The following is a 25,122-nucleotide window of genomic DNA, read 5'->3' on the forward strand; positions in this document are numbered from 1 at the left end:
TGGAACGGGTGGGCGTGGACGTTGGGGGGGCCGCATCGGGGGAGTGCGGCCAGTCCTCCTCTCTTCCTCTCCCTTTCTTTCTCTACGATGCGGCCGGAGGGGAGGGGGTGACAGACATTTGTTTTGGGAACATTTTCTCGCATTGGCTCGCTCTATTAGATGAGGGGCTGGTGGGTGTGCTGTGTGTGTGAGGACCGGCGGGGGCTGCAGTCGTAGGTGGTTCTGTCAAAACCCAAAAAATTTGTAGCAATTCACGCTTTCATAATGGAGTTAAATGAAGCGAGGAAATGTCTGCCTGGCTGTGGCACTGCACAGTAATCCTGGGCTCTGCTCGACAGTCGGGCCTCTCACACATGCATACTGAAGGTTGGTTGGTCCACACTGATATTTTCACAATAACTGTGGTCCAAAATACAGGAAAGTAGAGAAGCTCACAAGCAACAGTTGAACAGTGCTCCTCAAGATCAGAGCTGTGATTTTCTTTTCATCGTTCTTTCAATTCTTTCATCGTTTACTCATGTCATTCCAAACCTGCATGTTTTTCTTTTTTCCATAGACCACAAAAAGAGATGTTTGGTTGTATGTTCTGACTTCTTTTGCATACAAGGAAACTGAATGATGACCAGAGGCTTCCAGATCAAAAAATGTGCACAATAAAAGTATTGCAAAATTACCGGTACTCCATATGACTATGCACTATATTCCAAGCCTTCTGAAGTTGTATGAAAGATTTGTTTGGACGAATTATGTAGTTGTTCACTAATAATCTTTGTGACGACACTATAAAAATAGGACTTGTAATAAAACACAAAATATGAACTGGCTATGGCTATGTCATTTAAATGGTGCTTTTTGTCAGTTTTGGAGCTTGACATATATTGACATTCAAAATATGGGGTCAGTAAGGTTATATATATATATATATATTATACTTTTATTCAGCAAGGATGCATGAAATTGTTCAAAAACAAGACTTCTACATTGTTACAAAAATTCAAATATATGCTGCCCCTCTTTCTCTGAACTTTTTCTTCATGAAAGAATCCTGTTCCGCTTATACAACACCCTGAACAGCAATAACTAGTTATCCAAAAGTAATTAATTACCAAAACTTTATTTTATGTTTGTTATCAGCTAAATGAAAAGTTTAATTTCTGTTTTTTTAAAGCTGCTGTCCGCGATTAATAAACAAAACTGCCGCGTCGTGCGGAGAAACGTTTTAGCCGGAGCTACTTTTCTCCGTGTATGTCTATGGCGAGTCACGCAGTTACTGTGTTACTCTGCAGCGAGTCCTACCGGTCTGGTCTGAAATAGTCCGAATATAAACACTTATTATAAGTGTACCATAATGATTCAGGATAAGACAAAAACACAGTTTGGAAAATGGATTCATGTTGTTTATTCTCATTATATAATTATTTGTAAATTTTTAACACAAAAAAAAGTTGCGGACTGCAGCTTTAATGAAACAAAAACTCATCCCTACCCTTCTATTCATGAAAAAATCCTGGAAAAACTGTTTTCAATCATTTTCTCAAGCACGAATTCAGCATATTCTAATGATTTCTGGAGTAATGATAAATATTCAGCTTTGCCATGACGGAAATTACATTTTAAAATATGTTAAAATTTGATATGGTAAGCATAAGAGACTTCTTTAGAAATGTTAAGAAATGTTACTGACCCCAAACTTTTGAACCGCAGTCTAGATTGTAATTTGAATTTTTGGAGAACTGTCTGATGAAAATTTGATATCCAATGACCCTGTGTTTTGCCAGATCTGATGTCCTCATTTTTCCATTCAGACACAGGATTTTTGATTATGACTGATTTTATCCACTCTAAATTGCTGTCTTTATAACAGCTGCTGTGTGACATTATCACATTCTCCAGTTTCTAGATGACTGTGACAGAGTTATGTGCCAGACTAGTTAAACTAATAGAGGTATTAAGTGATGAACTCCATCTCCATAGCATATGGTTTAGATATAAATTTTCTCTCTTCTCCTATTCAGTTGTAGTCTTCTCCCTGGTCTCCACCCTTAAGCCCAAAAACTCGCATCTTTCTTTTTTTAAATTGTTAGATCTACTCCTTTTGCACTGATCTGTTTTTTGGTACAATCTTAAATTCATTTTTTGTGATCCGTTATTTCTGCTATGAGACACTGGGGGTTGATCAAGGTGGGAAATGGAGTGTCTGATTTACGAGCCGCTATGATCCCCTCTGGCTGAAGTCATGGGAACTGTTGAAGTGTGTGTCTGTCTCTCCCTCTCTCTTTCTTACCTCCAGCACTAACGTGCAGGGTTGTCTGCTGAGTAATGATGTGTTAAGTGCAGTTTGTGGCTTCGCATGACAAGATAGTGGAGCTTCTCTATGTTTAGATGTTTTGAAAACCTCAGCAGTGTGTTTGCTATAGCAGGAGCTTAGCAGCTGTTCTTATTGATAGTAGACTATTAATCTTTTTATCAAAATGTAGTGTAATAATGTAAAATATTTGTATGTTTATAAACAAATAGATATATAAATATTTGTTTATATATATATATATTTGCTTGCATGCTTGCTTACTAAGTATTACTAAAAGTGTTCAAATAATAAAAAGTATTATATTATAAAAGTGTACAATAGCAGTATTTTCACTAGTGTTTTTAGTAGTGGTCTCCGACTTTTGGTCCCCACTGTATATATGAAAAAGTGACCCAAAGCTGGCTTATTTATCCTGCAAGACTGATCTTGGAACAAACCATTTGCAGTGATCCAGTGTATGAGACTGTAGAAAGGACTGATGGGGTCAGTCCACTGCCGGTTTCATGAGAGATCGCTCTCTCTCGGGTAATTTCGAGGACTGAGAGGCCCCACAGAAAACAACAGCCATCGATCAACCTAAATTAAAATCCGCTAGGAGCCAGAGTTAAGCACTCACAAAGTGGGGAATATATGATTAATGATGGTATATATTTACCTTTTAGTCACACATTTATGTAGTAATGATTATCATATGGCCTGTCATTGCCCTTTTAATATGTTGCCTTTTCCTTTAGGATGACTTGGGAAGCATATAGTTAGCCCCTCCCCCCACCCAATACATTTCATTACATGTACTAAAAGACAGTTTTGTTCCTTGTTTTTGAACGATTTTTTTTATTGTATTTTTCTTTATAAATGTATAAATAATAAATAAATTATTTTTATATAAAAAAACCTTTTGTGGTCGGGTTGTGTTTTACCCAATAGAGAAAAATGCCAAATCCTGTTTTGTATTTTGACATGGATCATTTACTATTGTGTTATATTTTTGTCTTTCAGATCTGGTTTGCATTTGTGAATGGCTTCTCCGGTCAGATTCTCTTTGAACGCTGGTGCATCGGCCTGTACAACGTGGTAAGAGTGCATGCATGTGTTTGCCTTCACACATCTGTGTGTGTGGGGGGGTGTGATTTACTCTCCCCTCTTCATTACCGTGAGAGGGAATGTGTTAAAACGCCTCCCCTGTCGCGCTCAGGCAAGAAACTCATTAGCCGCGGCACCCCAGACGGCTCCTTTACTGTGGCCCGTGTCAGCGCCATCCTGAAAAATCTCCCTCTTATTTATGACCGCTTGTCAAGTCCATATTCCCTCCGTGCGCAGAACTATGTCCTGAATGTGCTGCAACAACAGACGCTGATGCCCTAAAGAACTGCGTTAAACAGGTCAGCAGTGGATGATAAAGGAACAGGTTGAATCCAGACACATTTAAATACACACACATGTCCGTTTGGGTGGAGTCCGATGAACTGGGCTGCCTTAGGGTTTGGTGATAGGAATTGATGCTGTTAATTAACAAGGAAGGAAAAAAAAGCTTCGGGTGGAGTACGTTTTTCCATCTTGCATAAACAATCAGAGATACGCAGCAGGAAAAATGAATAAGCCACCCGAATCGCTGATTTCCCGAGAAATTATTTCTTTACGCCTGAACAAAGAACAAAATGTGAACACTGCTTCCCATCAGCCCCATGTAATGGATCATTGGCGCTGTGAGGCCCGTAACAACTCGGCCCGGTGCATTCTCTCTTTATCTGAGAGAGGAGGAATTCCATCACGTCAGAAGGGTTCTGTTGGATGCAACAGGCCTAGACCATCCCTGAATAGAGAAGCTCAGCAGACCATGTCAACCACAGGCAGGCAGCTCCAGCTGGGCCAATGAGAGACACTTACAGCTGACCCCGCAACCCTCTCTGGACCATAATACCACCCCTCTCGCTTTCAACAGCTGCTGCACGCAGAAACGTTAGAGCACCGCAGAAAAATGAAAGCATCCAGGAGATCTACTAACAGGCTGCAGGCACAGTGGCAGATGTTCGTTCAGAACAATTTTTGCACATGGAGGGGAGAGTGCAAATATGATAAATGCCAGAAAGTTACATGCTCATTGAGCTGCACCAAGCAAGCAAACGAAAAAGACAGACTAGGGGAAAATGTCTGGTGCTCAGGCGGGGAAATAGTCCTGTTAGGCTGCTATGAATTTTTAGGTGTTTATTTATTTTTCAAAATGTATTAATTCATTCATTTTCTTTTCATTTATTCACTTTTCATTCATTCATGTGGTTTTCATGCATATAGGTTTTCATGAAAACATTTGGTTTTCATGCATTCATTTGGTTTTCTTTCATTCATTAATTCGCTTTTCATACAATCAGATTTTACTCACTTTATTTTGGTTTTCATGCATGCATTCATTCATTCAGCATTCATTCATTCAGTTTTCTTTCATTAATTTGGTATTCATTTGTTTGTTTTATATAGCAGTTTATCATTTTATAAGTAATTTCTGTAATGAGAACGTTTAGACTAATATCCTAGGATAATATCTTGAAAAAAAAAAACATTGCAGTGGGGCCCAAATGTCTGAAACTACTAGTGAAAGTGCTTCTGTTTTACATTTTTCTAATTTAGTGCAATTTATTTTCATTACTAATTATATTATGTGCATAATGAAACATTGATTAATTTGTTTAATTTCCAGATTTGTAATGTAATTTTTGGACCTCATTGTATTTCTTTTAGAATCTTGACTTAAATTTTCTGTGATTTTGTATTTATTAGATCTTCACGGCTTTGCCGCCTCTGACTCTGGGCATCTTCGAGCGCTCCTGCAGGAAAGAGAACATGCTCAAATACCCTGAACTCTACAAAACCTCCCAGAACGCAATGGGCTTCAACACCAAGGTAAATACACTCAAGCGAAAAACATGCCATATAAATCTAAGTTTAGCTGAATCTCTCAGTGTTTGTGCTGATGAGGTGAATAGTGCATTGATTGAGGAATGATGTAAATACCAGATACACATATTTATAATTCTAATGTATTAAAGATTCTTAAAACATAAAAAAAGGTATATAAATCTCTTGTAAATGAAGCGTTTTGGTGAATTTCCATTGATGATGATGAAGTCACGCTGTGTACACTTTGTTAACCTGTGTTTGGTGAACAGTTTGGCACCCAGGCTAAAAACCCTACTGAACAAACAGATCCTGTTACAACTCTCCACACCGTAAAAAAAAAAAAAAAAAAAAAAAAAAGCAGGTCAACAGCAGGACCTTGTTGGTTTATTCGTCCATTAAACTCTCCCACTCTGTCAGACTTTCTGCTTATCTAAGATGTCTTTGAGTGTTCATCTCCCTTTTTAGATGGCTATAAACTCTTTCAAGCCACGAATTACGGAACCACCTTGTACGAATGTGAAGCAAGCTTTAAAGTATCTAACATGTTTTCATATGAAGACTCTAGGAGTGTACTGGTACATATATTCGTTTCGAACATCACGGTTCAGTTTTTACAGTCAGCCGGAGGTGATCCACACTCCAATACAGAAAGTAGCCTATCCGCTGAGTTTCGATTCAATTTTTGACGCACTCCACAAGCTTAACGGAAAGGAAACCGGGACGGCAAAAAGTGGAATCCTGTTTGTTTGTTTTCTTTATTTTACAAAACCACAATGTAGTATTTATTTATTTCGATTGATGTCTTGCTCTTATCTGTGTGACCATAAATGACTGAATATTTTAAGTTGTTTCCACTTTTATAATAAGACAAAATAATTTGGCATTGTGCCAATTTGTCGTGGAAGTCTCACTACCACAATTCAGTGATGAAAGTGAAATATGCATGTCCTGGAAATGGGAACTTCAGGTGCCGCATCACTCGTATCGAACCGTGACCCTAAAACGGAGGTACGTACAGAACCTTGACTTCTGTGTACTGTTACACCCCTACAAGACACTCCTAATTTAGTCTTTCAAAATTGTGTAATCTGTAAAGCAATATTTAAATGTTATTAATGAAAGTCATAATCAAGTCTTTCTTAAACTTAAAGACATTCACCCAGTTTAGATGTTATGATATTAGATGTGTCCTAGTAAAATTATAATAGAGGTTCTTTGTGCAAATCCTTCAACATTCTTCCTCGCTTTCAGATGCCTATGTCTATAGAGGACAAGTATATTTCCATCCTCTCTAGGTGTCTGTGACTGCTGGCTTTGCGTCTCTCTGTGTTAATAAAGCTGTCTGGTCTCCAGCCCCGGCGTGTCTGTGCTGGTGTCAACTCACAGCCCAGCTCTACAGGCGTGGAGACCCATTTACCACCACACTGACACGGATTACACACAACACAACCCCTGGGGTCAGGAGAGAAAGAGAGGGAGAGACAGATTTACTGGCCATTTGTAACACAAACACCATAATTCTTACTTTAATTGTTCAATGGGAAAAAACTCTTAATGTGAAAGACTATAATATAGAATAAAAGTAATCCTGGAAATGGAGAAATAAAGTAGAATCATCAGTAACAGAACAGGATCTGTGTGAAAAAAGTGAATTGTATATATTATATAATTGGATATATCATAATAGACTTCTTTGTTATTTTCTCTATAATGGAATAATGAGAACCAAGGGATGTGCCTGGAAAAAAGAAGCAAAGACAGAGAATAGCATTGTGGAATATCGTTGCCCGATTTGTGAACCAAAACTTCTTATGTTTTTTTTTTTTTTTTTTTTTCTGAACAGATTCACATAATTTTTTGTTTACAAACCAGAATGAAATAGTCTGACATGTAAGTTAATTTTTGTGCTGTTTAATGTTAATGAAAATTGTTGGTTGCTAGGGCATTGCTGTATGGTAACTAAGATGTTCTATGTGTTTTCTAGCACATTACTATTTGGTTGCTATGATGTTCTGTATGGTTGCTTGGTTGTTGTTTACTTGTATATATCATACTAGACTACATTGTTTTCTCTATAATGGAACTACAGAAGAGGATTAGGGCCAAGCAATTATAAAAAAATAAAACCATCTTGAGATTAAAGTTGTAAAATTTCGAGAAAAAACTCGTTAAATTTTGGGGAAAAAGTCGAAATAAAATGCTGAGAATAAACTCCTTAAATTACGAGAAAAAAATCATTAAATTTCAAGAAAAAGGTTGAGATAAAATGTTGAGAATAAAGTCATTAAATTACGAGAAAAAAGTCGTTAAATTACGAGAACAAATTCATTAAATTATGACTTTTTTTCTCGAAATTTAACGACTTTTTTCTCAATTTAATGAGTATTCTCAATATTCTATCTCGACTTTTTTTCTCGAAATGTAACAACAGTTTTCTCATAATTTAATGAATTTGTTCTCGTAATTTGACGACTTTTTTCTCGTAATTTAATGAGTTTTTTCTCAATATTTTATCTTGACTTTTTCTCTAAATTTAATGACAGTTTTCTCATAATTTAATGAATTTGTTTTCATAATTTAACAACTTTTTTCTCGTAATTTAATGAGTTTATTCTGAACATTTTATCTTAACTTTTTTCTTGAAATTTAACGAGTTTTTTCTCGTAATTTAACGAGTTTATTTGTCAAGATGGTTTTATTTTTTTATTATTGCTTGGTCCTAATCCTCTTCCATATGGAATAGATGAGAACAAGTGATTTTCTTGGAAAAGTTAGTAGAGTTAGTAGATGTTAAGTAGAAAATTATGGGATCATCTGTGTAATAATGATTTTTGATTTGTGAACCCATCATAGTTTTTTTGTTGTTGTTGTTTGTTGTTTAGTCAGATTTTTAATTAATAGTTTGAACCGGTTCACAAAACCGGTCTAAAAATATTTGTGTACAAATCCTACTGAAATAATCAGAGTTGTAAATAAATTTTAGTATTATTTAATATAAATGAAAATTATATTTAGGTGTCATATGTATGAGCCAAATCATGTCTGCAACAACATGGCCTGTAGAAGCAGAGAGTGAAACTGTTTGGGGAGGAACAAAGGGTGTGAAATATTTGGGTCTTTACCCACAGTGTCCCTTTTCATTTGTAATTACTGAAGTCTCCCTAATAACACCAAAGCCCCTCATAGACCCCAGGATGGCTGTTATTGCACTCACTGCATTCTCCATCCCTACCTCCTCCTGCCTCTTTCGCTCTTTGATTCGGTCCCCGTCTGGCTTTATTTGTAACCCAACATAGTTTGAGAAGGCTTATTAGGGCTTCTGGCAATAGCTTGCGCAAAATAGTTTATCCTTTCATGCTAGTTTAAGCAATTAAGCTGTCACACAGAATGCAGTGCTTTGCTTCAAGCAGGACTGACACAGCCAGTCGCACCTACATTCTTAGCAACCTGCTTGGAAACGGAGGAGTTTGGGGCCTCCCTGTGACAAATGTATATGAACATTTATTGATTTCATTAGCATTCATTGCAGGACTGTGTGTGTAAAGTGCTGGGCGAGGGAGAAAACAAGTTGTTCCACACGGTACTTGGGTCATGTTTTGTTTTGGATGGTTGCCTGGGCATTACAATGTGGTTGCTAAGGTGTGCTTAGTGTTTTTTTTTGTTTTTTAAGCACGATGTGGTTGCTAGATGTTCTGGATGGTTGCTAGGTCAAAAGAACCCACCCCTGATATCTGATCCTCAAGTCAGTGTAAAGGTGCGGTTACATTTACTGTTGTTCGGCAAATTTTTGCAGGCAAAATCCAGTCATTTCAATGGGATTTTGTGTGTGTGTGCGCGTTGATGTTTTATTGCCTACTATGTGAAAATCTCATGTCCAGTCACTGGATTAATGTTTGTATAGTTCAGGAGAGGTGATGCGAATGTATGGATTTGAACAAACCCCGAAACTTAAGTATGACCTTGGCAAACACCACTAATTCCAAAGAATAGGAGGGGTGTGCCACAGTGCCCTTCTGTGGTGGGTTTTGTGTGTAGGATGAGCCGACTGTCTGAGAGCCATAGCCCTGAGCTTTGTTTTGCTTTGCCGATAGCGGAGGTGAGAGGGTCAGGGCATGGAGGCCAAGAGGTCGTACGGGGCCTCTGTGAAACAACACAGAACAAGACAATCTCAGGGTATTCCTATTTTTTTCTTCATTCTCTCCCTTTTCTCTCATTTCATCCCATCCCCCTCGAGATTTCATGCCCACCACACTGTTAGGTTTGGAAAAACTTGTGACAGTGGTGTTTGCTCAAAGAAACTGAATGTGTTAACATACAGATTTTGAAATTCAGGATCAGAGCTGCTCTTTTCTGATAGGCTTAGGGTTACCAACACATAGTGACAAGACTGGAGTAATGACTGCTGAAAATTCAGCTTTGCCATTACAGGAATTATTTGAAATTGTAAAATTTTACAATATTACTGCTTTTGATCAAATAAACACAGGCTTAGTAAGCATAAAGGCAGAAACACACCAAGCCGATGCCAACAAACTATTGGTGACGAAAGCAGACTGCAGGGTTGGCTCACTTCGGCAGTGTCTGTGTCCAAAGTTGCCCTGACACACCAAACCGACGCTTGACAGCCGACGGCCAAGTAGCACGTCCGTTCTGTGCCTGCGCAAGATGAAATGCCTTTCTGTACCAGCAGGTGGCAGTTGCTGAACAGCCAATCCGAATGATCAGATGGCCCGACGAGCTCCGACGCCGATTCAACATGTCCAATCGGCGGATACAAAGCTGACAAGGACCAACTTCAGCCGACCATCGGCTGAATTTGTTCCTGCCTTATGAGATTTACAGATCCCAAACTTTTGAATGGAAGTGTGTGTGATATTCAATATGTTTTAGTGGCATGAAAATGTTCCCTTTTTTTTTTTTTTTTTTTTTAATTCATTTTAAAATTAAAGTGGCCTTTTAAAACCATTGACTGTAACAAATATTATGCTGTTTTACTTAAATATGGTAATAATCTTTTATGTCTCTGGGCAGTGAACAGACTCAGACTTTGCAGAGGTGAAAAGAGCAACACTGGGGGGAAAAAACAGGGTTTGGAAACTAGACCTGTGACGAGCCTGATTTCATTTCACGGCTGTTTCATGCTACATCGCCCATTAGTGTTTTGATTGGCCACGTCTGTGCATAATGTAAATTCAAAACAAGGCGGTTTTGGAGGAGGATATTTGTTTAAATGGCACATCCAAAGTCCACACGCCCATGTATACAGACGTGGACACTCAAAGACTTCATGTCGTACCTGAGTAAGCGATAGTTTTTCCATGCTCCTAAATACCATGCACTGTAGCGACAGACTCATACATCTTAATTTCTTAAACTTGTCTGTGTTTGTACTAAAAGTATCCATGAAGGATTTAGGGTTTTTTCGTAACTCACAAAGGAACGATTGGGGGAAATTCGATGAGGCAACTAACTGCAGGGAAAAAGAAGGGATGGCGGAAAAACACCCCTTACTGACATCTCTCATATAGTTGGCGTGCCTTCCTCTCCCTCTTTCTTGCTCTCTCCTCACTCACAGGATATACAAAGTGTCTGTCAGCGGGGTGGCCATTGAGCAGGGAGGCCCGACAAACCTTCCACTTAGCCTAGCGCTGAGAGCGCACAAAGGCCTGGGGTCAGGGGTCACTGGCAGGGTTAGGGTGGCCATCATCTTTCTCATGCCTCTCTACCCTCTCTCTTTTTTCCCTCCTCCCCTCCTCCACTCTGCTGCAGGTCTTCTGGGCTCATTGTCTGAATGGCCTGTTTCACTCAGTCATCCTCTTCTGGTTCCCCCTCAAGGCCTTCCAGCATGGTAAGCATACACACACTCTCTCACACTACTTTTAGTTTTGTTTTTTGAGGTCAGTGGGTGTCATAGTGAAAGACTGGCCTCCTCGTGCTTCAGCTTAATTACTTCTCCTTGGCCACCATGAATATCTCAAGATCATTCGCTCCTATACACACACTCTTCCTCCATATCCACATACTCATTTAAAGCAGTAGTTCATGCAAAATTGAATGTTCTGTCATAATTTACTTATGTCGTTCCTATCCTGTTTCATGTCCTTCAGTAAAACTCAAAAGCAGAGGTTTTGAAAAATATTCTGATTACATTTTTAATATACTGTAATGAAAATCAATGAGGGCTGGGGCTGTTACGCTTCAAAAAATGATGTGTGTTACACTTGAGAACTAGATCAGTCCGGTTTGTGAACAAATCATTCAGATTCAGAGGTTTTGTAATTAATTTAAAGATTCAACTCAACAGAATGACTCACAAATCACTATTTATCTCATGAAAGTGCAATGAGAATGCAATTTTTAGTCAATAACTTAAATTTTGGTCTTTTCCTCATCCAAATCTATCAAATGGATTCATAGATTTGGATTTTGGCTCGCAAGTCAAATGGACCACATATATGGTGCTTATTTTGTCATTTCAAAGCTTGACACTAAAAATTGACAATTTTCGTTCTTAGGTTAATTTTTTGGTATAATTTAATAAATTGCTTCATGTCTTTGTAAGTGTAAGCCTTTATAAATGAATGTGTCAAGTATGTGAACCAATTGTGTATGTGTGTCAGCATACATATCTGGCTGACTGCAGGACCACACAGTCAGAATCAGACCTGCTCTTTAAACAAAGCACTGGAGACTCTCTCTGACTGACAGATTGTCAGCACCACACACGCACATACCTTCCTGATCCACATGTGGTGTCCGTTTTGTTTCGCTGTGCCAGAGTCCGGATGGTTTTGAAAAGTCCGCTCTCACTTACAATCACATAATGACTAATACTCCTGCAATAAACCCCACTGGCATGTGTGCACTTTTATAGGTTTCCCAGATTTTAAGCAACCTTTACTATATAATCGGAGATGTTTGCTGAAGCAGTTAGCACAAGTTAATATCTATCATCCTTAACTCTAGAAAACCAAGCTTGTCTCTACGGTCAATTAATCCTCAATGATTTGGGGAGATCCTCTCGAAAACCTCTGTATATGGCTGTCATCAGCTCCTTTTACACCCACCATTACCTTTTATTTACATGACCATTGGAGCACAGGTGTGTCATGTGAGAAGAATGAGTTCATTACAAGCTTGTTGGTATAGATTAAACTGGCATATAAGTTTTTTTTTTTGGCCTTTTTACACTTTGAGAATGTGGAGAAAGAAATATTTACGTGAATTCAAATAGTCATAACCCACATGAGCATAACAGCTCCAGTAGGCCATGCATCTGTCCTTAAATGGGCATAAAAGTGTCGTCATGAAAAAAAAGAAAAAAACTTTTTTATATTTAACTTCTGTTCTACCAAAGACTATAGATACAGAAAGATGAGAAAAATGGGAAACTGCATTGCGCAAAATGGCGGAATATGTCCCGCCTTCTAAGTAAAAGAGCCAATCACTGATTGAGTCTCTAGGTGCGTCCCAAATGACGCAATATACACTATGTACTTGTGCACTATGCACTCATCCATGTAGTGCGTGAATTGTATAAGGTTATTTTGTCATTTAACAATGGAGTCCGATCCTCCGTTCCCCTCTGCTACGTGATTAAAGCTGCGACAGTTGAGTGCATGAAGTGTCCAACATTCCACACTTCGTTTTTTCCATTAATTTAGTGCATCATCCGGGTATTTAAAGTGTACTTTTTCTTTTTGGAATTTTCTGTGTGAACACACTACTCGCAGTATTTATACTTAAAAACGTCATAGAATAGTGCACAAGTACGCGAATTGGGACGCACCTACTGTAGCTGCAGTTAGAAGCTCCGGTTCCCATAGAAACCAGAGACTCGCGCTTAGGACTGCACATTCGCATTGGCTTGTCTAGCCTGTAAAAATAAGCTTTTTATTTTACGTTATTTGAGCATAAGAAACAACATTTATTGGACAATTCATATCAGATTTTGTTGCTGTTTTGAAATATGTCATTTAATTGTGAGATCGCCAAGCAGTTTTTGAAATTTCAGGATTCCCCAATTCAAATAGATAGGACTTGGTCTTGGTCTTGAATAGGAGGTGTCACAAATTTGGCCGCAGAGTGAACAGACTTATTAAAGGGTAGAATCATTCATATTATAGACTGATCTTAAACACGCCATCAACAGCATTTGTGGCATAATATTTTTTATTTAATACCTAATTTTGTCCCTCTAATAAAAACAAAATCATGACTGCAGATGGTTTAAAAACAGAAATGTTAAAAATCCTGTGCATGTATACAGTATTAAATGTGTATTAACCATCTAAATTGTAAATTTTGCAGTGATACGGCATTTGTAGTTATTCATCACCTGCATAGATCCTTTTTGTGTGGTTTCTTTTTACGTAAACTGTTTTTTTTTTTTTCTGGTATTCTTGTCTTTAAACGCGAGCATTAGAACCCACTTGAGCTCAGCATCTAAATGGAGTATTATCTAGCACCGTCCCACTGACCTGTGTATGTACGTATGTGTGTTAGCATGTGATCCTTCACTCTAAAAGCTTTCTTGTTGATTCTCCTCATAGATACTGTCTTTGGAAACGGAAAGACACCAGACTATCTCCTCTTAGGCAACATGGTTTATACAGTAAGTGCATTTGGGCCCTCAGATCCTAACAAAGCGCTTCTGTGTTCTGCCCGTCGCCTGACACTTTGTCCCGGTTGTCCTGCTGTGAAATGTTCCTTCTGTGCTGAGTCTGGCTGCACTTAGGATTTTCACTCCCTTTTTTGCCAACTTCTTATGCACTGAAATGAAAATGAAGCTGATCTGCTTTCTATTTCAAACTCCACTTCAAACAGAAACTGTTTGGAGTTCCTGTCAGCCGACTGTCTCTCATTAGGTCTTTGGTCTTTATAATCTAATCCATTAATGTGTATGTGCAAACTCAGATAAGAACCTGTCTCTCTCTCTCTCACAGTTTGTTGTGATCACAGTGTGTCTGAAGGCTGGGCTGGAGACGTCATCCTGGACTATGGTGAGCATTTAGATGACTCTTTCCATCCCTCTCTCTCTCTTTTCTGTCCTATTTCACTGTATCCTCCCATTTCCTTTCACTTCATTGTCCCTCTATCAGTAGAAACACGCTCCTCCACCCCTTCTCACTCCTCTCACTCACCCTTTTCTTCTGCCGCTGATGTCATGGAAAAGTTCAGAGAATTCAAAGATGATGTCATGGTTGCATTGCTAATCAAATATGCATTTATTCAGATATGCAATTATAGTGCAGTGCTGAAATTGTATTGCTGTTATATATTGTATTACTATTATTACAGTGCTTGCAAGGCAAAACTCAGCATTTAAAATATAATCAATATCGTTGATGTCATAATATAGTATTTGCATGCTGAATTTTTTCATGCATCTTTTTAACCACTTAAGTAGTTGCCATTACACTCTCTCGCTATATATAAAATATATACGCTCACACAGATATATACATACTACTGTGTGAAATGTAAAGTAGTGTATGAATATGTTTAATATTCTTCTGTACATACTTATCCCACAATATAATCTGACCACATGCATGTAAAAATGTACACAGTTCAGATGGGAAAAGGTCTTTTTCATTTCACTGTATTTTGCAAGTGTAATTTTCACAAAATCACATGATGTTTGTGTGGTTCTGGAACATTCACATGTGGTTCCAATGTTTCACATGTGCAAATTTCAAGCCTCAAATGCTTGATGATCATGTGATTAAACAAAAACACATGGGTGTAACATGCTCCCATATGTGCCCACTTGTGATTTAACATGTGTTCATGTAAAATTCATGCGTGTTAAGGGTTGTTGTTATGCAAGTTACTCATCTAAAATTATAATACATCACTCAGATGAGGTTTTGTGCTGTTTGAGTGTGAGGCTGCCATTATCAGCAGAATGAAGTCTTTTCCCAACTCACTGTGTTTTCTCTAATCTTTTCTGGTTTATAGTTCAGTCACATTGCCATCTGGGGCAGCATTGGATTGTGGATAGTCTTCTTTGGCATCTATTCGTCTCTGTGGCCTCTGATTCCTCTTGCCCCAGATATGTCAGGAGAGGTAAGACCGTACAAGCAGGAACAACAGCTAAATTATTTGTTACTGTTAGTTTTTGTAATTGTTGTTGATGACACGCAGCGGCATATACAATAGATAATATAATATGAAGTGTTTATTCCCTGAAACAATACACGAGAGACCTGGCACATGTCAGCAAGGGAGACAAAGAAACTTGCTAAAAAATGACAGACAATGAATATCGAAACTTTAAAAAGTGTGTTGAGGTGTGTTGAAATGTACATTTCAAATGTTTTTATTTGTGACAAACATAAAACTGGAGGCTAAAGTTGCCTGAACTTCGAGCTGGGACTTGAACTCAAATCGCCTGCAAGCACAGCTGTGGCATATGTAGCACTGCCCACAAGGCTATGGTCTTTTCTCTTTTATTCTCTCATGCAAAGCCTAAATCATGTAGCCTATTAGAATACTACGTTTGCACACCCATGCAAATGTGTAGCCTATATAATTCACATTTTTATAGTTTTATTTTATTAAAAGGAGAAAATAACATGGCCTAATACATATTAAAAATATATTTTTTTAAAATAGGGGTAATACTGCATTATAAAGCGCAGAAAAGTAAACACATTTTTGATATTTACTGTTCTCTTTAAATTTGTTTTAAACCTCAAATGCTTATTTGGTATTTGATATTTGGTGATATGAATGTGATTTTTAAAAATCTTATTGATTAGTATTTTATTTATTTTTTTGTAATCTCTACATGGCACGGTTGACTGCTACTCACGAAAACGAGCTGTGATACGTCCACGTCCTCAATATAGTGAAAATCTATGGTTATAGCACCACTTAGCAGTCAAGAGAAGAAATGCATTTCCCGCGAAACCACGGCGGTACCTGCGGCGGGGGAAAAAAAGCATTCTGTATACATATAATACTGCAAGTTTAGAAACAGACACACATTTTAACATTTATCTTGCTAATTTTAAATCTAACAAATAAATCTGTTTTGGTGACTTGTATTGCTTTTAAGTATTATATTTAATTATATTAAATAATATAGTTATTTATTTAAAAAAGTTATAACTTTTTTTTCTTTGCCTTTTCTCTTTATGTATTTTTATTGTCACCGCCCCCCACCCCATCCCACAATTTTGTCCTTAAGCAATTTGGTCCTTAAAATATAGCTAAGCTTAAAAAAAAAAAAACACACACACACAGCCCATCCTCACCCCTGGGGCTCTTGGATGTGTCAGGTGATATAAAACACACACAGACCACCCTCTCTCTGGCCTGGGGCTCTACACTATCTGTGCCATAATCTGAGCATTAAGAGTTTGTGTGTGTTCATTAGGGTGAGCAGGGGGCTGGAAACTCTACACCTTCGTAAGACCTCGGGGCACCACAGGTCTCGGCTCTTTTCTCACCTCATAATCTCCTAATGGGGCCTAATAGGCCCTATTTGTGTCACCTGTGAGGAAGAACAGTTTGAAAACATCTGCATCTGTTTGTGGGAGAAAAGAGCGGAGAAATACTGGAATCTAGACAGAACACTTGTGTGTTTATAGTAGTTTTGTAAGCTTTTCCTTTATTTTTGCTATTTTGTTATTTATTTATATACCATCTGGACATCAATATGAGAGCGCTCTGTTCGTACAAATTGTTGCTGTTGTCTAAATACTCTGAAAAGCACCTGAGGTTTTTATCCCAGCATCTGGCATTGTGAAACAGTAGCCTCTTCCTCTCACATGTGTCCTGCACACCCGTCTTGAATGGCCAGTCAAGTGGGCTCTTTTATCAGCTCTTTCCCTCTACATGTAGGGTAGCAGAGTAGATCAGACCCCAGAGGCTCAGGGTAACTCAATGCCGAGGGGAACCATAGCAACTGCGCTACATCAGAGCACGGGGGACACCTGAGAGAGGGTGCACCTGAACACACCTGAACTCTGGGCCACCTCACAGCCATCTGATGGCTGCCACAGCTACCTGAAGAGCTGAAGAAAAAGACTAAGAAAGGGAAAAATGAATCTGACAGGAGACAGACATGCCACACTGTTAAGCCTATATACTTTATAGTTTATAGTCTAAAATGTCACACTTACAATATGCATCTTTTATACAGTATTTGTTTTAAAGTGCCTTGGAATACCATAAAATACTATAGTATATGAATCAAGTAATATGGTACTGTTCAAAAATTTGGGGTCAGTAGGATTTTTTTTTTATTATTATTATTATTTTTTTTATATAAAAGATGTCTTTTTTTATAAAAGATTTCTTATGCTCACCAAGGCTGCATTTATTTGATCAAAAATACAGTAATATTGTGAAAATTATTTTTATTATTTAAAAATAAATGTTTTCTATTTCCATTATAATATGCTGATTTGGTGCTTAAGAAACATAAAAACATTTATATAATGTTATAAATGTCTCCTGTCACTTTTGATCATTTTAATGCATCCTTGCTAAATTAATGTATTAATTTATTTTTAAAAAATAAATCTTACTGGCCTCAAACTTTTACCAGTACTATTACTGTACCATTGTAGTTTTTTTTGGATAGGGAACTGACTTCATCGGGACAATTAAGTGTAGAAATTTATTTTAATTTGGCTCACTGTAAACCTGAATAAGTTGGCAAAACTCAAACAATTTGAGGCAATCATTTGCCTCCATTTTTACGTTAAGAAATTCAGCGTTTAAGTAAGCAGAACTAGCAGATTTTTACTTTATTCATATGTTTTAATTGTTCTTAACTTGAAATGATTGATTATACTAATTCATACATTTAACTTAAAATTATCATGTAACCTCAATGTAAACATTTTTATTAGTGTAACCGTAGCTAGCTACAACAAGCTAATTCATAAAATGCTAACTTGCTAACATGTTAACAATGGCATGGTATAGCACTTGCTGAATGAGTGCAGCAATATAAAGCATTTAACATACTTGCTCTCAAACCAAGCAGCATGCACCACCTGTCACCATGATGGTAACTCTCCAAAAACCCATATTAACAGAAATTCTTCTAAATTAGCATAACAAAACATTAATCACTACTAAATCTCCCACTTAACACTAATCTTGCACACACAAAAACATTATATAACACTTATTTTTAGCATTTGCTCTCTTTCGAGTGCCATGGGCAAAGCATGCTGGGAAATAAAAATCCCAGTTAAACTTAAGTTCATCTAAATTAAAAGAAATAAGTTAATAAAACTCAAAACAATGAAACAACTCAGTTTACTTGAAATATATCAGTTATGTGAACTTGAAAAAAAAGTAAGTGCTAAATGTTCATAAAAGTCAATTTGACTGAACTAATTTGTTTAATTTAAGTTTGTCCTACTCAAACCAATTAATTATTTTGGTGTTAATGTTCACAGTGCTGGCTAAAACTGTAAATCATTTTTAAATGTAATTATTTTTAGTAAAATTGTACTGCCAAATGCTTTGGAGTACTGAGAAAAGTTAAGCATTTCTCAGAAAAATTTGTCAAAAACTATACCTTTAAGGGAACAACAACTTGCTACTTTGGCAGTGCCCTTAAACTTACATATTTGTACCTTTTTTAACATCTAAAATGTTCATAGCAGTACCTTAAGGTAGGTATTGTTCCAATATGCACATTTTAGGGTTAAAAAAGATATCATTTTAAGGGTATTGTCCCAGTGGCAAGCTGTTCCCCTAATGGTACAATTTTTACACATTTTTTCTTAGAGTAGTGCTTACTCAAGCAGTGAACAATTAAAAAAACTGCTAGTTGACTTTAGTTTTAGAGCCTGTTTCAACTAAATGTGGATCACATGATTGCATACCAATGACTTTTTTTTTTTTTTTTTTTGGTCATAGCTATTAATTGTAACCAGTAACTTCTACGTTTCTTATTTGTCTTTTTACATAAATGTGACAAAGTAAACCTGGGGTTTGTAATGTTATAAGAGAGTCAAACCACAGATCCTCGAGATGGTCTGAACTGCTCTTAAATGAACCAAGTCACGCCCAGAGAGCCAGAAAAACCATAAAAGTTTTTTGTTTTTTTTTTGTTTGTTTTTGCACCATTCATGACATCATTGGCAGAATATCATGTGTGGGCTGCACTCTGTAGTGATTTACATAAGGTTAAGATTAAACAGAGTAAAATAAACTGGTCAGTCAAAGCCAGTTGCTGTACATCAAATAATGAATGTTAACAATACTTTTGATCTAGTACTCTGCCGCAGTAGTTATCACACCATGTCCCACTCAAGTCAACTTAAGATACTGTGTTCAACATCAAGAGCCTGCCGATTACCCAATTATCACCTCATCTGCCATTACAAAGCTCTCCTCATTTCGCACACCTGTTTAAAACACACATTCAGCCAGTCATGTCATGAATGCACCTCTGAACAGATGCGCATCACATCCTGCGTCCAAAGGCATGTAGGATTTAGATAGCACTCTAAAGAAAGTCACAGCAGATAAAACAAGCCTACAGTGATGCATAAAAGATCTTTAGATGTCAGAGACGTGATGTAACGGTTAGATGTAGCTGCATTGAAGGTGTTCTGTGGCGCATTCCTCTTCATTCTTCCATTGAATGCAGCAGACAGGTCTGTTTTATTCAAGTGCACCTGGTATCTGTGTGAGACAGGCCATTCATCTTGTTCCACTCTCTTTGATGTACGAGATTTCACCTTTAGAGCCTCACTCTCTCTATCAGCAGATAAAGCTACTGCTGCTCTTGTTACACTGCTTACTGGAAACTGTGTATGTGTGTGTGAGTCGATCTGCTCTATTTCAGATGTTTTTTTTAAACAGAACTTGTCAGGAAATTCCTGTCTCACATCTTAGTCAAATATTTTAGTTCATTATATTTAGCAGGGCCCAAAAACTCTAAGAAGCTTCTGTTCATTTACACACTTTTTTAATGTATTTTTAAAATATAATTTTTATTCTAAATGTAGCCCTAATTTAAAGACTTTCATTACAAAATGATATTATATTATTTTATATAATCTCAGAATGTCTTTTTTGTTTCGTCTGTTGCTTTAATAACAGTGGCACTCAAGATGCATGAACTCCACGTTTGTATAAAACTTGATCATTTTTCCAGCATGATTTCAGATTATCCAAATAGCATGGATTATGGAAGTAAGAAAATCTGACTGTTCAAAGGAGTTCACATGATCAATGCTTATTTGATTAGAGACCTAGAAATAGTATCTTAATTTCTTATCCTTTTTTTGTCATAAATTGTTTTTACATTTTTCAGAAAATGTCCTTGAAGTTGCTGTTTGATTCCAGGTTTATATTAGATTTTGAATTTCCCAGATTTCCCAGATTTTTGGAGCCCATTGTATAAAGTATGTGTGGGATGTTTCCTTTTTGAGAGTTTTTCTGTTTGTGTCATCTAGAGTAATAAAGGTAATTGTCTTATCAGTGTTGGAGATTTGACTTCTAACTCCAGAAATCAGTAAGACCTGAACAACATATGGTCTTCACAACATAAACAATGAAAATGAAGGTTGGATTGTTTTAAAGTAATGTATACCTTTTGTGTGTGTGTGTGTGTGTGTTGTCCTATTAAACATTATGGGAACCAAAAGTCCCAACAAAGAATACCAGTAGTTTTTGACTTGACCATGAGGAAAACCTCTGAGCACATGCCAATGTTCGTGTTTTTTTTTTGTTTTTTTTTTGTTTTTTTTGAGTTCTTAGCATTTTCAGTTCATTTTTTCCTAAATTTCTCTATTCCCTGATATTAGGGTGTTTTTTCCATACTGGACTCTCAAAGACCTTGTGAATACTTCCATTCCTTATGCTTTGAGATGACAGCATCCAAGAATTGATGTATTTGCAGGCCCTATTGGAATTAGATGTCTCTTTCTTGCTTTTCTTCTCCCACTTTTTCTCTTTCTCTCCCTTTCAAATACAACAAACATTTAGATGGAAATCCAGCCATGTATTTCACCATCTGGTCCACTGGGACTTTGAATATCTTTTGCTCTACACATTCAAAACCACAAACTGACTAGAGGAACATTGATAGAACATTTGCTATTCGGCTGTTTATATACACAAGTTGACATTAGACATTTGAATGACTGACTTGGCTTATATTAAAAGCATTTTTGAACTAATTGCAAGTGGAATATTTAGTTTTTGGGAGAAAAGGCAAAAACATTCTGTATTCTTCTTGCACATGACTTTGTGTGTGTGAATGTGGATAAAGTTGGCTTGGCTCGGGTTAGTATTTAGTCCCTAAAGCCAAAGGGCCAGGCTGAGGGTGAATGACCATGTCTGAATTGTTCTCATCTCATATTTACCATCACAATGGGCGGTATTAACATTCTTGGGCCAACATTATCACTGGCAGGCATGAGCAGCCAAACTCTGCTGTTTCACAGCACCACTGATTAGTGCACCCAGGCATAGTTAATCCATCCTGTCAATCACCAGAGGAAGTCACCACGTGGGACTGAATGATAAACACTTAGACTCAGTTTGCCTGTTTTAAGTGCTAATAGAATCTGTCGACGTTTGCTTTTAGGTTTTGAAAGACATGATTTAAGCTTTTAAATGGTCCGTTAGTGTGTACTTCTGACAGAGCAATTGATTACAGTTTTTGCTTGAAAGTTTGTGTGTGCTTATAGTGAGTTTGTTTTTATCTGATTTCCATTTAACATTAGCTTTTGTCCAAGTTGCATTTACAGTATGGCCAAATCCAACAGGGTAACATGAAGGCTGTAGTCAAAACCCTTCAAATAGCACACATGCCAGCTTTGGAGAATGCATTCAGTACTTTGATTGCTTATTAGCATGTGGAATAAACTGCTTAAGCTGTTAACTATGTTTTGAAGCATTGGTGTAGTTGCTGGTCTTGGATGGTCTACCAGCTTGGACCAGCTAATTTAAACTGCTGCTGCTGCTGCTGCTGTTGTTGTTGTTTTACATAGTTGCTTGCTAATAGCCAGATATAAACTAGATACAGTTACCAGCTTAAATGGGGTTTTTCCAAGGACAGTTGCATGATGTGTGCATGATTGTTTGAGAATGTGTCCGGCAGACACAAAGGGAGTCAATGTCCTGTTAAAATAGTCGATGTGGACACCCTTGACTGCCAGCCGAGACAAGGCCACGATGGTTTATTATTCTGCCCTAAAAATACACCCACGGCCTACACACTCCCAAAAGCCAGCTGGATTTATTGTATTTGTTCCAGAATTATCTAAAGAAAGGATGTTGAAAAAAACATACTGAACATGTTTCAGAAAGTTCACTTTATCAATTTAAATTGTACAGTGTGTAGTATAGTGATTCCATTTTTTGATTTTCAAAAGTATTTAAAACACACAACATAACAGGAAAACATTAATGAAGTTTGACATCATACTTATATAGTTATTGACTCCAATTTAACATTCCCACTGTTGGTTTTGTCCGTACTTAATGTCTTTGAGCCCCTCTGGTTTTGCCTGATTGTAAGATGCATTGGCCTCCAATGAAAATGATTAAACTGCTACATTACATGTTACCGCAAGGACTGTCGGATTTCAGCACAACATGAATATCTTTTCACCCGTGCACATTTTTCTGTAATTCCTCTTGGCAACACAGAACACTTGTTTCATTCAGGGTCAAAGATGACATTAGTAGGGTGGAGGAAGCCATTTTGATTTCCAATCATTTGGGATTTCCTGCCTCCCTGATGTTTTGTTAGACATCAAAGTCTATTTTCCTGTAATGGTGAATAGATTAGCTAATTTGGGAATACCTGAAACCTTTGGTAGATTGCTGTAGGCAGGTGTGCCTCTCGGCTTTGTGCTGGGGCCTTTACTGGTTTAGATTACAGGAAGATGATTTGTCTCGGAGCACCGAGTTTAGACAAGTGGCGCAAGCATGTGTGTTGAATAGGATCGCAAGGGGGTGGATCGGTGCTCTTTGACATTTAATGACAGGTATTTTCAACACAGCTGGGCCAAAGCAAACAGGATAAGCACAGACGACTGCATCTCACACCCCACTAGCCTATGCCAGAATGTCCCCGTCTTGTGAATCAGACCCTTTGGAACCACAGAGAGCCCTTTCTTTTACTCATTCTCCCTCTTATTTTATCTTTCTGTCTCTCTCTCTAATTTCTTGCTCCCTCTCTGGCTTTCACACTTTTCAGTTTGAATGTGTCTGTTATGATTAAGATGTTTTACAGTGAAAAGACACACTCTTCTCAAACTGTTACAATTATCAGAGAGATTGATGTCTTTGAAAACCTTAATATCATTACCTCACTGATTGTTTCAGTATCACCCAGTCCAAGACCAATGAATCTCTTTACTGCTTGCTTGTTTAATTCATGGGTATATTTTGGCAGATGGGTGTTCTGATAGTGTTCTTGCTTTGGCTCTTGTTAAGGGAGCATTTGTTTTGGTTGTGGAAATTTTTGAGATAACGAGTTAATTCTGTTCCAATTTGGAATTTTCAGGAAATTTATCCTGCTCTAACTATCAATTAATGAAGACTTATGTGTCTGAGTTTTGCACTTAGTACCATGCAGTGCTTTCTAAGAATTATGATGGTAACATCCGGTTATCTTGACTGTGGTAACAGATTGTGCTGTTTATGCATACCTGAGTTCATCCATTTTTAAAATATGACACAAATAATGGCTTAAAAATCTTTCTTTCTTTCTTTTCTAACTCCTTAACCTCAGCCCAGGTTAAAATAGTTTTGCAGAAACATTAGGCACTTTAAACTAATTGTGTTGGTATCTAAGCAGTGATTTCAGTGGTTAGTATTGCTTTAGATTTACTTTCATATGCATTTCATATTGTTGCACACACATAGGGGAAAATGAAATGTCTTTTTTTTTTTTCCCTTTAGACTGGTGCTTAATTATATTTAGGATATAGGAGCTTACTTTCAAAATTAAGCTAATAGCAAACGGATATATATGAATTAAATGATGTAAATATGCTTTTTTTTTTTTTTTTTTTTTTCAGAATTCTATGAACAGCATTTATTTGAAATAGAAATCTTTTGTAACATTATAAATGGCTTTGCTTTAACTTTTGATCAATTGAATGAGTTCTTCCTGAATAAAAAAAATCATACTGACCCCAAACTTTTGGTAGTGTGCAGTGTTGCCAAGTCCGCGGTTTTCCTGCGGAATTGGGCTACATTTACACTGGTGCCGTGGGTTGTCATGTCCCTGGGTTGAAGCAAACCCAAATAACATGATATTTAGCCCCTGGAATGCAAATTTTACCAGGGGAACCCCGCCAGAAATGCAGATTTTACCCCTCAGAACTTTTTTTTTTTTTACCATGGGGACCCTCCCTAAAATGCAATTGGGCTAGTTTTGAGTAGCTATTGGGCGGGATTGGTTGTGAAAACCTGGCAACCCTGGTAGAGTGTTATATCAGTTTACGTTGACGTTCAAAAAAATGTTTCTGTCAGTTACGGACAGCTGTGTATTATGAACCCTTTTTAAAAATATGGTGACATTGTACTCCACTGCCTCCCATGTATCATATGAAGCAGAGGCATTCCGACAGGTCAGGTCATCATTTGGGAGCAGGGTTTCAGAATGGTGATCTGGGTAGTAGCATTAGCAGTCAACAGTTGAGATCAGTACTCTAGCTGACTGCCTCTGTCATCTGCCTCCCATTCCTTCTTTCTTGTCTGTCTGGCTTCTCATCTGTCACACACACTTTTGAAGTGTACCCGAATGAGTTCACATTCCAACACCCCTTAGCTAGATTACATCTAATAAGTTTTGGTCAGATTGGTGGTTGAAAGTTCTTTGTAGTTCTGATGTTGTGGGAGTCCATTTCAATGGTTTTGTTAAGTATAGATATCATCACAGATTCTCATTGGTGCTCTTTCTTGTGTGTGTT

The 25,122-nt window shown here is 37.4% G+C and overlaps 1 protein-coding gene across 5 annotated transcripts in view; it reads left to right on the top strand.

The window, feature by feature from the left end:
* atp8a1 (ATPase phospholipid transporting 8A1) overlaps positions 1-25,122 on the top strand; it is a 147,812-nt gene that overhangs the window by 116,002 nt on the left and 6,688 nt on the right. For all 5 annotated transcript variants that reach the window (XM_067388623.1, XM_067388643.1, XM_067388613.1 and 2 more), the window contains 6 exons: positions 3,308-3,382; positions 5,084-5,206; positions 10,973-11,051; positions 13,756-13,817; positions 14,149-14,205; positions 15,167-15,274. In XM_067388623.1, the coding sequence (XP_067244724.1) occupies positions 3,308-3,382; positions 5,084-5,206; positions 10,973-11,051; positions 13,756-13,817; positions 14,149-14,205; positions 15,167-15,274 (504 nt within the window). The remainder of the gene's footprint in view (positions 1-3,307; positions 3,383-5,083; positions 5,207-10,972; positions 11,052-13,755; positions 13,818-14,148; positions 14,206-15,166; positions 15,275-25,122) is intronic.

The sequence above is a fragment of the Chanodichthys erythropterus genome, chromosome 1, assembly GCF_024489055.1.
Source record: "Chanodichthys erythropterus isolate Z2021 chromosome 1, ASM2448905v1, whole genome shotgun sequence".
NCBI classification, from domain to species: domain Eukaryota; kingdom Metazoa; phylum Chordata; class Actinopteri; order Cypriniformes; family Xenocyprididae; genus Chanodichthys; species Chanodichthys erythropterus.